General features: G+C 46.6%; 1 protein-coding gene across 8 annotated transcripts in view; it reads left to right on the top strand.

The window, feature by feature from the left end:
* mtcl3a (MTCL family member 3a) overlaps positions 1-16,355 on the top strand; it is a 47,284-nt gene that overhangs the window by 6,819 nt on the left and 24,110 nt on the right. For 4 of the 8 annotated variants that reach the window (XM_090215756.1, XM_090215742.1, XM_090215751.1 and 1 more), the window contains exon 3: positions 8,077-8,343. The exons of 2 other annotated variants lie outside the window; for them this stretch is intronic. In XM_090215756.1, the coding sequence (XP_090071882.1) occupies positions 8,209-8,343 (135 nt within the window). In that variant the 5' untranslated portion in view covers positions 8,077-8,208. Of the gene's footprint in view, positions 1-8,076; positions 8,344-8,464; positions 8,514-8,756; positions 8,786-16,355 lie in introns of those variants that run through there. 2 more of the 8 variants (XM_090215764.1, XM_090215758.1) reach the window with 2 other exon arrangements.

The raw sequence follows: 16,355 nt of genomic DNA, 5'->3' as shown, positions 1-16,355 counted from the left end.
GATAAAGACTCATACTAAACATGATATAGACTCATACTAAACATGATATAGACTCATACTAAACATGATATAGACTCATACTAAACATGATATAGACTCATACTAAACATGATATAGACTGATACTAAACATGATATAGACTCCTACTAAACATGATATAGACTCATACTAAACATGATATAGACTCATACTAAACATGTAAACAGGGGATAGATATGACTCATACTAAACATGATATAGACTCATACTAAACATGATATAGACTCATACTAAACATGATATAGACTCATACTAAACATGATATGGACTCATACTAAACATGATATAGACTCATACTAAACATGTAAACAGGGGATAGATATGACTCATACTAAACATGATATAGACTGATACTAAACATGATATAGACTCATACTAAACATGATATAGACTCATACTAAACATGATATAGACTCATACTAAACATGATATAGACTCATACTAAACATGATATAGACTCATACTAAACATGATATAGACTCATACTAAACATGATATAGACTCATACTAAACATGATATAGACTCATACTAAACATGATATAGACTGATACTAAACATGATAAAGACTCATACTAAACATGATATAGACTCATACTAAACATGATATAGACTCATACTAAACATGTAAACAGGGGATAGATATGACTCATACTAAACATGATATAGACTCATACTAAACATGATATAGACTCATACTAAACATGATATAGACTCATACTAAACATGATATGGACTCATACTAAACATGATATAGACTCATACTAAACATGTAAACAGGGGATAGATATGACTCATACTAAACATGATATAGACTGATACTAAACATGATATAGACTCATACTAAACATGATATAGACTCATACTAAACATGATATAGACTCATACTAAACATGATATAGACTCATACTAAACATGATATAGACTCATACTAAACATGATATAGACTCATACTAAACATGATATAGACTCATACTAAACATGATATAGACTGATACTAAACATGATAAAGACTCATACTAAACATGATATAGACTCATACTAAACATGATATAGACTCATACTAAACATGTAAACAGGGGATAGATATGACTCATACTAAACATGATATAGACTGATACTAAACATGATATAGACTCCTACTAAACATGATATAGACTCATACTAAACATGTAAACAGGGGATAGATACAGACTCATACTAAACATGATATAGACTCATACTAAACATGTAAACAGGGATAGATATGACTCATACTAAACATGATACAGATTCATACTAAGCATGATATAGACTCATACTAAACATGATACAGACTCATACTAAGCATGATATAGACTCATACTAAACATGATATAGACTCATACTAAACATGATAAAGACTCATACTAAACATGATATAGACTCATACTAAACATGATATAGACTCATACTAAACATGATATAGACTCATACTAAACATGATATAGACTCATACTAAACATGATATAGACTCATACTAAACATGATATAGACTCATACTAAACATGATATAGACTCATACTAAACATGATATAGACTCATACTAAACATGTAAACAGGGGATAGATATGACTCCTACTAAACATGATATAGACTCATACTAAACATGATATAGACTCATACTAAACATGTAAACAGGGGATAGATACAGACTCATACTAAACATGTAAACAGGGGATAGATAGATATAGACTCATACTAAACATGTAAACAGGGATAGATACAGACTCATACTAAACATGTAAACAGGGGATAGATACAGACTCATACTAAACATGTAAACAGGGGATAGATACAGACTCATACTAAACATGTAAACAGGGGATAGATACAGACTCATACTAAACATGTAAACAGGGGATAGATACAGACTCATACTAAACATGTAAACAGGGGATAGATACAGACTCATACTAAACAGACCTTTCACTTAACAGAGTAACACAACATCTCCTTACATAGGTCTGGATTTAAAGCATGACTGAAGCATAGAAACTGAATGTGTGTGTACATGCAGAGGGGGTGTGTGTGTGTACATGCAGAGGGTGTGTGTGTGTGTGTGTGTGTACATGCAGAGGGTGTGTGTGAGACAGTGATTGTGGGTGAAGCATGTACTGTAGGCCCCTGTACTGTAGGCCCCTGTACTGTATGACCTAGTCATCTGTCAGGATTCCATGTTGGACCAGTACTATGAATATAAACAGTACAGTCTGTTCACTAACTATTTATGAAGAAGAACTATGCCCAATGTTAAAACTATTCCATGTTCAAAACCCTCCCAGCTTCTAGAATTCACTTGTTGTTGTTCCCCAGGGTTCTGATGGTTCTGTGTGAGTCCACAGTGTTCTATATGAATGAATGATAGTCAGACCACATCAGCTTCTAGAATTCACTTGTTGTTCCCCAGGGTTCTGATGGTTCTGTGTGAGTCCACAGTGTTCTATATTAATGATAGTCAGACCACATCAGCTTCTAGAATTCACTTGTTGTTCCCCAGGGTTCTGATGGTTCTGTGTGAGTCCACAGTGTTCTATATGAATGAATGATAGTCAGACCACATCAGCTTCTAGAATTCACTTGTTGTTCCCCAGGGTTCTGATGGTTCTGTGTGAGTCCACAGTGTTCTATATGAATGAATGATAGTCAGACCACATCAGCTTCTAGAATTCACTTGTTGTTGTTCCCCAGGGTTCTGATGGTTCTGTGTGAGTCCACAGTGTTCTATATTAATGATAGTCAGACCACATCAGCTTCTAGAATTCACTTGTTGTTCCCCAGGGTTCTGATGGTTCTGTGTGAGTCCACAGTGTTCTATATTAATGATAGTCAGACCACATCAGCTTCTAGAATTCACTTGTTGTTCCCCAGGGTTCTGATGGTTCTGTGTGAGTCCACAGTGTTCTAAATGAATGAATGATAGTCAGACCACATCAGCTTCTAGAATTCACTTGTTGTTCCCCAGGGTTCTGATTGTTCTGTGTGAGTCCACAGTGTTCTATATGAATGATAGTCAGACCACATCAGCTTCTAGAATTCACTTGTTCCATCAGAGTTCTGATGGTTCTGTGTGAGTCCACAGTGTTCTATATGAATGAATGATAGTCAGACCACATCAGCTTCTAGAATTCACTTGTTGTTCCCCAGGGTTCTGATGGTTCTGTGTGAGTCCACAGTGTTCTATATGAATGAATGATAGTCAGATCACATCAGCTTCTAGAATTCACTTGTTGTTCCACCAGTGTTCTGATGGTTCTGTGTGAGTCCACAGTGTTCTATATGAATGACTGGAATGTTGGTCTGGCATAGCCTGGCGATGTGCAGGGAGGGGTTAGCTCCATTGTAAAAGCTGTTTTCTCCTCTCAGCCACATTTTAGTTTATAGACAGTTATACAAAGCCTGTGGTTGTCTCAAAGAGCTCCCTATTTCCTATGGGTCCTGGTCAAAAGTAGTGCACTAGTCAAAAGTAGTGCACTGCTGTATGTAGGGAATAGGGTGCCATGCATCCTGTGCCTTCAGGCTACCAGGAGTTACCACTAATCATCCTGTGTCTTCGGGCTACCAGGAGTTACCACCAAGCATCCTGTGTCTTCAGGCTACCAGGAGTTACCACCAAGCATCCTGTGTCTTCAGGCTACCAGGAGTTACCACTAAGCATCCTGTGTCTTCGGGCTACCAGGAGTTACCACCAAGCATCCTGTGTCTTCGGGCTACCAGGAGTTACCACCAAGCATCCTGTGTCTTCGGGCTACCAGGAGTTACCACCAAGCATCCTGTGTCTTCAGGCTACCAGGGTTTGCCACCAAGCATCTTGTGTCTTCGAGCTACCAGGGCCTACCACCAAGCATCTTGTGTCTTCGAGCTACCAGGAGTTACCACCAAGCATCCTGTGTCTTCGAGGCTACCAGGAGTTACCACCAAGCATCCTGTGTCTTCGAGCTACCAGGGCCTACCACCAAGCATCCTGTGTCTTCGGGCTACCAGGAGTTACCACCAAGCATCTTGTGTCTTCGAGCTACCAGGGCCTACCACCAAGCATCATGTGTCTTCGGGCTACCAGGAGTTACCACCAAGCATCTTGTGTCTTCGAGCTACCAGGGCCTACCACCAAGCATCTTGTGTCTTCGAGCTACCAGGGCCTACCACCAAGCATCTTGTGTCTTCGAGCTACCAGGGCCTACCACCAAGCATCTTGTGTCTTCGGGCTACCAGGAGTTACCACCAAGCATCTTGTGTCTTCGGGCTACCAGGGCCTACCACCAAGCATCCTGTGTCTTCGGGCTACCAGGAGTTACCACCAAGCATCTTGTGTCTTCGAGCTACCAGGGCCTACCACCAAGCATCCTGTGTCTTCAGGCTACCAGGGCCTACCACTAAGCATCCTGTGTCTTCGAGGCTACCAGGGCCTACCACTAAGCATCCTGTGTCTTCGAGGCTACCAGGGCCTACCACTAAGCATCCTGTGTCTTCGAGGCTACCAGGGCCTACCACTAAGCATCCTGTGTCTTCGAGGCTACCAGGGCCTACCACTAAGCATCCTGTGTCTTCGGGGCTACCAGGGCCTACCACCAAGCATCCTGTGTCTTCAGGCTACCAGGAGTTACCACTAAGCATCCTGGGGCTCAGCCGGATATTTGCAGGCATATTTGTCCACATACTTTAGATGTTTGTCGAGCAGAAACATCTCAGTCGTCCTTCCAGCCCCACCGCTCCCTGAGGAATGTACTTGACGTTGTAACTCTGTACAGCGTTGGCTGGTTGGTTGAGTCTCCTATTAATAGAGAGAGACCACCATGACACGGTCACTTTTACACACACTCACACTAACAGAGAGAGAGAGACACACACACACACACACACACACACACACACACACACACACACACACACACACACACACACACACACACACACACACACACACACACACACACACACACACAGAGACACACACACACACTGTCCAGTCCTACAGTAGCAGGAGATGGCTGCTCCTGTGTGTTTATTATATGTCTACCAGCCTGTCTCCTCTGTGTTTTACTGTCTGTCTGTCTACCAGCCTGTCTCCTCTGTGTTTTACTGTCTGTCTGTCTACCAGCCTGTCTCCTCTGTGTTTTCCTGTCTGTCTGTCTGCCAGCCTGTCTCCTCTGTGTTTTCCTGTCTGTCTACCAGCCTGTCTCCTCTGTGTCTTACTGTCTGTCTACCAGCCTGTCTCCTCTGTGTCTTACTGTCTGTCTACCAGCCTGTCTCTTCTGTGTCTTACTGTCTGTCTACCAGCCTGTCTCCTCTGTGTCTTACTGTCTGTCTACCAGCCTGTCTCCTCTGTGTCTTACTGTCTGTCTGCCAGCCTGTCTCCTCTGTGTCTTACTGTCTGTCTGCCAGCCTGAACTGTAAGCCTCTAGTCTCTTGTTGATACAGGTCCTTCTGGAATATTCATCCCTCACTGCCAAGAAGAGCATCAGCCTCCGTCTCAGTTTAACCTCTGAGTTACAGGGGTAGCAGCTCTCTCTCTCTCTCTCTCTCTCTGTCTCTCTCTCTGTCTCTATCTCTGTCTCTCTGTCTCTGTGTGTGTGTGTTCATGTTTGGGTCAGGAATAAACTGGACAGCGCCAGTCCCATCCTGCCACTGCAATTACACTGAGCGTTCAAGGACCTCAGACAGACAGAGGACGCTTCCCAAATGGGACACTAGTCCCTATATGGTGCACTATCGGCCCTGGTCAAAAGTAGTTCACTATATATTGAATAGGATGCCATTTTAGATGGTAGTCTATGTCTACTTACTACAGAGAGAGGCATTGTCCTGGTCTCATTCCAGCTCCACAGACAGAGTAGTTTCTCTAATGGATATATTGACCAGACAGAGTAGTTTCTCTAAGGGATATATTGACCAGACAGAGTAGTTTCTCTAAGGGATATATTGACCAGACAGAGTAGTTTCTCTAAGGGATATATTGACCCGACAGAGTAGTTTCTCTAAGGGATATATTGACCAGACAGAGTAGTTTCTCTAAGGGATATATTGACCAGACAGAGTAGTTTCTCTAAGGGGTATAATGACCAGACAGAGTAGTTTCTCTAAGGGATATATTGACCAGAGTAGTTTCTCTAAGTGATATATTGACCAGATAGAGTAGTTTCTCTAAGGGGTATAATGACCAGACAGAGTAGTTTCTCTAAGGGGTATAATGACCAGACAGAGTAGTTTCTCTAAGGGATATATTGACCAGAGTAGTTTCTCTAAGGGGTATAATGACCAGACAGAGTAGTTTCTCTAAGGGGTATAATGACCAGACAGAGTAGTTTCTCTAAGGGATATATTGACCAGAGTAGTTTCTCTAAGGGATATATTGACCAGAGTAGTTTCTCTAAGGGATATATTGACCAGACAGAGTAGTTTCTCTAAGGGGTATAATGACCAGACAGAGTAGTTTCTCTAAGGGATATATTGACCAGAGTAGTTTCTCTAAGTGATATATTGACCAGATAGAGTAGTTTCTCTAAGGGATATATTGACCAGAGTAGTTTCTCTAAGGGATATATTGACCAGAGTAGTTTCTCTAAGGGATATATTGACCAGACAGAGTAGTTTCTCTAAGGGGTATATTGACCAGACAGAGTAGTTTCTCTAAGGGATATATTGACCAGAGTAGTTTCTCTAAGGGATATATTGACCAGACAGAGTAGTTTCTCTAAGGGATATATTGACCAGACAGAGTAGTTTCTCTAAGAGATATATTGACCAGACAGAGTAGTTTCTCTAAGGGATATATTGACCAGAGTAGTTTCTCTAAGGGATATATTGACCAGACAGTGGTTAGAGGGGGGTGACAGGGTAGCCTAGTGATTAGAGCGTTGGACTAGTAACCGAAAGGTTTCTAGTTCAAATCCCCGAGCTGACAAGGTACAAATCTGTTGTTCTGCCCCTGAACAAAGCAGTTAACCCACTGTTCCTCGGTAGGCCGTCATTGTAAATAAGAATTTGTTCTTAACTGACTTGCCTAGTTTTTTAAAAATGTACTCCCCTTTTCAACAACTACTCTGTAGATGGGTCCAGAGGCTGTATCTGTCCAGAGACAGGGAGATAGCTGTAAATGGGTCCAGAGACAGGCAGGGAGATAGCTGTAGATGGATCTACAGCTATCTCCCTGGGTCTACAGCTATCTCCCAGGGAGATGGGTCCAGAGACAGACAGGGAGATAGCTGTAGATGGGTCCAGAGACAGACAGGGAGACAGCTGTAGATGGGTCCAGAGACAGACAGGGAGAGAGCTGTAGATGGGTCCAGAGACAGACAGGGAGACAGCTGTAGATGGGTCCAGAGACAGACAGGGAGACAGCTGTAGATGGGTCCAGAGACAGGGAGATGGGTCCAGAGACAGACAGGGAGATAGCTGTAGATGGGTCCAGAGACAAACAGGGAGACAGGACCACAGACAGGAAAGGAACTGTGTAGAGGCAGCTGTGATATCCTGTCAGATGATGAGAGAGGGAGACAGAGGGAGGAGAGGTTGACCATGAACTCCTCTGAGTTATGATCTTTTAATCCCTTCCATCCGTTCTCTGAATTCTCCCTTTTCCTCTCCTCCCTCTGGTCCTTCTCTCCCTCCGTCCCTCTTCCTGACACTCCCTGACATTCTCTCCCACCTAATTCTCTTGCCTGCCATCTCTCCCTGCCTGCCTCTCTCTCTACTCCCCCTTCTCCATCTCCCTCCCTCTCTCTCTCTACTCCTCCATCTCCCTCTCTCTCTCCCTGCCTGCCTCTCTCTCTACTCCCCCTTCTCCATCTCCTTCTCTCCCTGCCTCTCTCTCTCTCTCTCTACTCCTCCTTCTCCATCTCCCTGTCTCTCTCCCTACCTGCCTCTCTCTCTACTCCCCTTTCTCCATCTCCCTCTCTCCTTGCTTCTCTCCATCTCCTTCTCTACCTGCCTCGCTCTCTACTCCCCTTTCTCCATCTCCCTCTCTCCCTGCCTGCCTGCCTCTCTCTCTACTCCTCCTTCTCCATCTCTCTCTTCCTGTCCAGTTGGAGGCTAGAGGAGGTCCTGTCATTGAGCTGGGGCTGAGAACTCAGAGTCCAGAGCCCAGGGAGAGTCCTCTACAGCGGGGGGACAGAGAGCAGCAGAGGAGGCTGCTGGTCGACACCCACACGGCCGCCATGGACCTGCGCTGTCGGCTGGAGCTCAGCGAGAAGGGCTGGGTCCGAGAGAAGTCTGAACTGATGGAGAGATTCAACTCTGAGAGGAAGGAGTGGGAGAGCCAGCTGGGAGACATGCAGAGGAAAATAGAGGAGGTGAGAGGAGGGAGGAGGGGAGGGGAGGAGAGGAGGGGAGGGGATGAGAGGAGAGGAGGGAGGGGAGGGGAGAGGAGGTGAGAGAGGAGGGGGGGAGAGGTGAGAGGAGGGGAGGGGAGAGGAAGGAATGGGAGAGCCAGCTGGGAGACATGCAGAGGAAAATAGAGGAGGTGAGGGGAGGGGAGGTGAGAGGAGGGGAGGGGAGGGCAGAGGAGGGGAGGAGCGGAGAGGAGGGGAGGAGGAAGGAGTGGGAGAGCCAGCTGGGAGACATGCAGAGGAAAATAGAGGAGGTAAGGCGAGGGGAGGTGAAAGGAGGGGAGGAGAGGAGGGGAGGGGAGGTGAAAGGAGGGGAGGGGAGGTGAGAGGAGGGGAGGAGGGGAGGGGAGGGGAGAGGAAGGAATGGGAGAGCCAGCTGGGAAACATGCAGAGGAAAATAGAGGAGGTGAGAGGAGGGGAGGGGAGAGGAGGGAGGAGGGGAGGGGAGAGGAAGGAGTGGGAGAGCCAGCTGGGAGACATGCAGAGGAGGTGAGAGGAGGGGAGGAGGAAGGAGTGGGAGGAGAGTGAGAGGTGGGAGGAGAGTGAGAAGGGGGCGGAGAGAGGTGGGAGGAGAGAGGTGGGAGGAGAGTGAGAGGGGGGAGGAGAGAGGGGGAGGAGAGTGAGAGGGGGAGGAGAGAGGGGGGAGGTGAGAGGTGGGAGGGGAGGTGAGAGGTGGGAGGAGAGAGAGAGGTGGGAGGAGAGTGGGGGGAGGAGAGTGAGAGGGGGGAGGAGAGTGAGAGGGGGGAGGAGAGGTGGAGGAGGGAGGAGAGTGAGAGGGGGGAGGAGAGTGAGAGGGGGAGGAGAGTGGGGGGAGGAGAGTGAGAGGGGGGAGGAGAGTGGGGGGAGGAGAGTGAGAGGGGGGAGGAGAGGTGGAGGAGGGAGGAGAGTGAGAGGGGGGAAGAGAGTGAGAGGGGGAGGAGAGAGGGGGGAGGAGAGAGGGGGGAGGAGAGAGGTGGGAGGAGAGAGGGGGGAGGAGAGGTGGAGAAAGGGAAGGAGATGAGAAGGCAGTGGGTTGCTAGTGAATGGAGGAGCCATCCAAAACAAAAGGCTTCAAATCTGAAACACTCAGGCTAGGAGTAGCTAGGAGAGGCTAGGGGAGTCTAGGGGAGTCTAGGAGAGGCTAGGGGAGGCTAGGAGAGGCTAGGAGAGGCTAGGAGAGGCTAGGGGAGTCTAGGGGAGTGTAGGAGAGGCTAGGGGAGGCTAGGAGAGGCTAGGAGAGGCTAGGAGAGGCTAGGGGAGGCAAGGAGAGGCTAGGAGAGGCTAGGGGAGGCTAGGGGAGGCTAGGGGAGGCTAGGGGAGGCTGGGAGAGGCTAGGGGAGGCTAAGGGAGGCTAGGAGAGACTAGGGGAGGCTAGGAGAGGCTGGGGGAGTCTAGGAAAGGCTGGGAGAGGCTAGGGGAGGCTAGGAGAGGCTAGGGGAGGCTAGGAGAGGCTAGGAGAGGCTAGGGGAGTCTAGGAGAGGCTGGGAGAGGCTAGGAGAGGCTAGGAGAGGCTAGGGGAGGCTAGGGGAGGCTAGGGGAGGCTAGGAGAGGGGAGGCTAGGGGAGTCTAGGAGAGGCTAGGGGAGTCTAGGGGAAGCTAAGGGAGGCTAGGAGAGGCTGGGAGAGGCTAGGGGAGGCTAGGAGAGGCTAGGGGAAGCTAAGAGAGGCTAGGGGAGGCTAGGAGAGGCTAGGCGAGGCTAGGAGAGGCTAGGAGAGGCTAGGAGAGGCTATGAGAGGCTAGGAGATTAGCTTCCTAATGAGAAGAGAAATACAAAAGGAACAATCTGCTTTGAACCAACATGTGGCTCTCATTTGGCCTCCCGAGAAAAAAAAGAAACACAGAGGAAAAATAGAGAGACAGAGAGACATGTTTACCACAGCATAGTCCTCACCTCACTACAGAGAGACATGTTTACCACAGCATAGTCCTCACCTCACTACAGAGAGACATGTTTACCACAGCATAGTCCTCACCTCACTACAGAGAGACATGTTTACCACAGCATAGTCCTCACCTCACTACAGAGAGACATGTTTACCACAGCATAGTCCTCACCTCACTACAGAGAGACATGTTTACCACAGCATAGTCCTCACCTCACTACAGAGAGACATGTTTACCACAGCATAGTCCTCACCTCACTACAGAGAGACAGAGAGACATGTTTACCACAGCATAGTCCTCACCTCACTACAGAGAGGCACAGAGACATGTTTACCACAGCATAGTCCTCACCTCACTACAGAGAGACATGTTAACCACAGCATAGTCCTCACCTCACTACAGAGAGACATGTTTACCACAGCATAGTCCTCACCTCACTACAGAGAGACATGTTAACCACAGCATAGTCCTCACCTCACTACAGAGAGACATGTTTACCACAGCATAGTCCTCACCTCACTACAGAGAGACATGTTTACCACAGCATAGTCCTCACCTCACTACAGAGAGACATGTTTACCACAGCATAGTCCTCACCTCACTACAGAGAGACATGTTTACCACAGCATAGTCCTCACCTCACTACAGAGAGACATGTTTACCACAGCATAGTCCTCACCTCACTACAGAGAGACATGTTTACCACAGCATAGTCCTCACCTCACTACAGAGAGACATGTTTACCACAGCATAGTCCTCACCTCACTACAGAGAGGCATGTTTACCACAGCATAGTCCTCACCTCACTACAGAGAGACATGTTTACCACAGCATAGTCCTCACCTCACTACAGAGAGACAGAGAGACATGTTTACCACAGCATAGTCCTCACCTCACTACAGAGAGACATGTTTACCACAGCATAGTCCTCACCTCACTACAGAGAGACATGTTTACCACAGCATAGTCCTCACCTCACTACAGAGAGACATGTTTACCACAGCATAGTCCTCACCTCACTACAGAGAGACATGTTTACCACAGCATAGTCCTCACCTCACTACAGAGAGGCATGTTTACCACAGCATAGTCCTCACCTCACTACAGAGAGACATGTTTACCACAGCATAGTCCTCACCTCACTACAGAGAGACATGTTTACCACAGCATAGTCCTCACCTCACTACAGAGAGACATGTTTACCACAGCATAGTCCTCACCTCACTACAGAGAGACATGTTTACCACAGCATAGTCCTCACCTCACTACAGAGAGACATGTTTACCACAGCATAGTCCTCACCTCACTACAGAGAGACAGAGAGACATGTTTACCACAGCATAGTCCTCACCTCACTACAGAGAGACATGTTTACCACAGCATAGTCCTCACCTCACTACAGAGAGACATGTTTACCACAGCATAGTCCTCACCTCACTACAGAGAGACATGTTTACCACAGCATAGTCCTCACCTCACTACAGAGAGACATGTTTACCACAGCATAGTCCTCACCTCACTACAGAGAGACATGTTTACCACAGCATAGTCCTCACCTCACTACAGAGAGGCATGTTTACCACAGCATAGTCCTCACCTCACTACAGAGAGACATGTTTACCACAGCATAGTCCTCACCTCACTACAGAGAGACAGAGAGACATGTTTACCACAGCATAGTCCTCACCTCACTACAGAGAGACATGTTTACCACAGCATAGTCCTCACCTCACTACAGAGAGACATGTTTACCACAGCATAGTCCTCACCTCACTACAGAGAGACATGTTTACCACAGCATAGTCCTCACCTCACTACAGAGAGACATGTTTACCACAGCATAGTCCTCACCTCACTACAGAGAGGCATGTTTACCACAGCATAGTCCTCACCTCACTACAGAGAGACATGTTTACCACAGCATAGTCCTCACCTCACTACAGAGAGACATGTTTACCACAGCATAGTCCTCACCTCACTACAGAGAGACATGTTTACCACAGCATAGTCCTCACCTCACTACAGAGAGACATGTTTACCACAGCATAGTCCTCACCTCACTACAGAGAGACATGTTTACCACAGCATAGTCCTCACCTCACTACAGAGAGACATGTTTACCACAGCATAGTCCTCACCTCACTACAGAGAGACAGAGAGACATGTTTACCACAGCATAGTCCTCACCTCACTACAGAGAGACATGTTTACCACAGCATAGTCCTCACCTCACTACAGAGAGACATGTTTACCACAGCATAGTCCTCACCTCACTACAGAGAGACATGTTTACCACAGCATAGTCCTCACCTCACTACAGAGAGACATGTTTACCACAGCATAGTCCTCACCTCACTACAGAGAGACATGTTTACCACAGCATAGTCCTCACCTCACTACAGAGAGACAGAGAGACATGTTTACCACAGCATAGTCCTCACCTCACTACAGAGAGACATGTTTACCACAGCATAGTCCTCACCTCACTACAGAGAGGCATGTTTACCACAGCATAGTCCTCACCTCACTACAGAGAGACATGTTTACCACAGCATAGTCCTCACCTCACTACAGAGAGACATGTTTACCACAGCATAGTCCTCACCTCACTACAGAGAGACATGTTTACCACAGCATAGTCCTCACCTCACTACAGAGAGACATGTTTACCACAGCATAGTCCTCACCTCACTACAGAGAGACATGTTTACCACAGCATAGTCCTCACCTCACTACAGAGAGACATGTTTACCACAGCATAGTCCTCACCTCACTACAGAGAGACATGTTTACCACAGCATAGTCCTCACCTCACTACAGAGAGACATGTTTACCACAGCATAGTCCTCACCTCACTACAGAGAGACATGTTTACCACAGCATAGTCCTCACCTCACTACAGAGAGGCAGAAAGACACAGAGAGGCAGAGAGACAGAGAGGCAGAGAGACAGAGAGGCAGAGAGACAGAGAGGCACAGAGACAGAGAGGCACAGAGACAGAGAGGCACAGAGACAGAGAGGCACAGAGACAGAGAGGCACAGAGACAGAGAGGCACAGAGACAGAGAGACATAGAGGCACAGAGACTGAGAGGCACAGAGAGGCAGAAAGAAACAGAGAGGCAGAAAGACACAGAGAGGCAGAAAGACACAGAGAGGCAGAAAGACACAGAGAGGCAGAAAGACACAGAGAGGCAGAAAGACACAGAGAGGCAGAAAGACACAGAGAGGCAGAAAGACACAGAGAGGCAGAGAGACAGAGAGGCACAGAGACACAGAGACAGAGAGGCACAGAGACAGAGAGGCACAGAGACAGAGAGGCACAGAGGCAGAAAGAAACAGAGAGGCACAGAGACAGAGAGGCACAGAGAGGCAGAGAGACAGAGAGGCACAGAGACAGAGAGGCAGAAAGACACAGAGAGGCACAGAGGCAGAGAGACACAGAGAGACATAGACACAGAGACAGAGAGACCTATATAGGGAACAGAGTGCCATTTGGGAGGCATCCATTATGAAATATTTCTCCAGATTGGGGGGGTGGTAGGAGGGGAAAGGTCATTCGTTCAGTTTAGCACTCTGAGTCTGTGGTCAGTTGTATTTTTCTCTGGGTGCGTATCCTAAGGAGTGAGTTGTGTGTTTCTCTGGGTGTGTATCCTAAGGAGTGAGTTGTGTGTTTCTCTGGGTGTGTATCCTAAGGAGTGAGTTGTGTGTTTCTCTGGGTGTGTATCCTAAGGAGTCAGTTGTGTGTTTCTCTGGGTGTGTATCCTAAGGAGTGAGTTGTGTGTTTCTCTGGGTGTGTATCCTAAGGAGTGAGTTGTGTGTTTCTCTGGGTGTGTATCCTAAGGAGTGAGTTGTGTGTTTCTCTGGGTGTGTATCCTAAGGAGTCAGTTGTGTGTTTCTCTGGGTGTGTATCCTAAGGAGTGAGTTGTGTGTTTCTCTGGGTGTGTATCCTAAGGAGTGAGTTGTGTTTCTCTGGGTGCGTATCCTAAGGAGTGAGTTGTGTTTCTCTGGGTGCGTATCCTAAGGAGTGAGTTGTGTGTTTCTCTGGGTGCGTATCCTAAGGAGTGAGTTGTGTGTTTCTCTGGGTGTGTATCCTAAGGAGTGAGTTGTGTTTCTCTGGGTGTGTATCCTAAGGAGTGAGTTGTGTTTCTCTGGGTGTGTATCCTAAGGAATGAGTTGTGTTTCTCTGGGTGTGTATCCTAAGGAGTGAGTTGTATTGTAGTGGTTTCTGTCGTGTTTTCCAGTTGTGTTTCTCTCTGGGTGCGTATCCTAAGGAATGAGTTGTGTTTCTCTGGGTGTGTATCCTAAGGAGTGAGTTGTATTGTAGTGGTTTCTGTCGTGTTTTCCAGTTGTGTTTCTCTGGGTGTGTATCCTAAGGAGTGAGTTGTGTGTTTCTCTGGGTGTGTATCCTAAGGAGTGAGTTGTGTTTCTCTGGGTGTGTATCCTAAGGAGTGAGTTGTGTGTTTCTCTGGGTGTGTATCCTAAGGAGTGAGTTGTATTGTAGTGGTTTCTGTCGTGTTTTCCAGTTGTGTTTCTCTGGGTGCGTATCCTAAGGAGTGAGTTGTGTGTTTCTCTGGGTGTGTATCCTAAGGAGTGAGTTGTGTTTCTCTGGGTGTGTATCCTAAGGAGTGAGTTGTGTGTTTCTCTGGGTGTGTATCCTAAGGAGTGAGTTGTGTGTTTCTCTGGGTGTGTATCCTAAGGAGTGAGTTGTGTGTTTCTCTGGGTGTGTATCCTAAGGAGTGAGTTGTGTGTTTCTCTGGGTGTGTATCCTAAGGAGTGAGTTGTGTTGTTGTGGTTTCTGTCGTGGTTTCCAGATGTGTTTTTATGTATGGGATCAATGCCTTTATTTCTATGGCTGTGTACTCCATACTTCTGTAACCTAAATGTCATCTACTTCAGCACCAAAAGTCATTATATCACGAGAGGGCCATAAACAATGGCTAGTAATGCCACGTACTCCATGAAAGGTAAAAGTCATTATATCACGAGAGGGCCATAAACAATGGCTAGTAATGCCACGTACTCCATGGAAGGTAAAAGTCGATATATCACGAGAGGGCCATAAACAACGGCTAGTAATGCCACGTACTCCATGAAAGGTAAAAGTCGTTATATCACGAGAGGGCCATAAACAATGGCTAGTAATGCCACGTACTCCATGAAAGGTAAAAGTTGATATATCACGAGAGGGCCATAAACAATGGCTAGTAATGCCACGTACTCCATGAAAGGTAAAAGTCGATATATCACGAGAGGGCCATAAACAATGGCTAGTAATGCCACGTACTCCATGAAAGGTAAAAGTCGATATATCACGAGAGGGCCATAAACAATGGCTAGTAATGCCACGTACTCCATGAAAGGTAAAAGTCGTTATATCACGAGAGGGCCATAAACAATGGCTAGTAATGCTGCGTACTCCATGAAAGGTAAAAGTTGTTATATCACGAGAGGGCCATAAACAATGGCTAGTAATGCCACGTACTCCATGAAAGGTAAAAGTCGATATATCACGAGAGGGCCATAAACAATGGCTAGTAATGCCACGTACTCCATGAAAGGTAAAAGTCGATATATCACGAGAGGGCCATAAACAATGGCTAGTAATGCCACGTACTCCATGAAAGGTAAAAGTCGTTATATCACGAGAGGGCCATAAACAATGGCTAGTAATGCCACGTACTCCATGAAAGGTAAAAGTCGTTATATCACGAGAGGGCCATAAACAATGGCTAGTAATGCCACGTACTCCATGGAAGGTAAAAGTCGATATATCACGAGAGGGCCATAAACAATGGCTAGTAATGCCACGTACTCCATGAAAGGTAAAAGTTGATATATCACGAGAGGGCCATAAACAATGGCTAGTAATGCCACGTACTCCATGAAAGGTAAAAGTCATTATATCACGAGAGGGCCATAAACAATGGCTAGTAATGCTGCGTACTCCATGAAAGGTAAAAGTCGATATATCACGAGAGGGCCATAAACAATGGCTAGTAATGCCACGTACTCCATGGAAGGTAAAAGTCGATATATCACGAGAGGGCCATAAACAATGGCTAGTAATGCCACGTACTCCATGAAAGGTAAAAGTCATTATATCACGAGAGGG

Source organism: Oncorhynchus mykiss, chromosome 2 (genome assembly GCF_057628025.1).
Source record: "Oncorhynchus mykiss isolate SJ-2025 chromosome 2, ASM5762802v1, whole genome shotgun sequence".
Classification (NCBI taxonomy): domain Eukaryota; kingdom Metazoa; phylum Chordata; class Actinopteri; order Salmoniformes; family Salmonidae; genus Oncorhynchus; species Oncorhynchus mykiss.
Note: the sequence above shows the minus strand (reverse complement) of the source record. Positions and strands in the feature narration are given on the sequence as shown.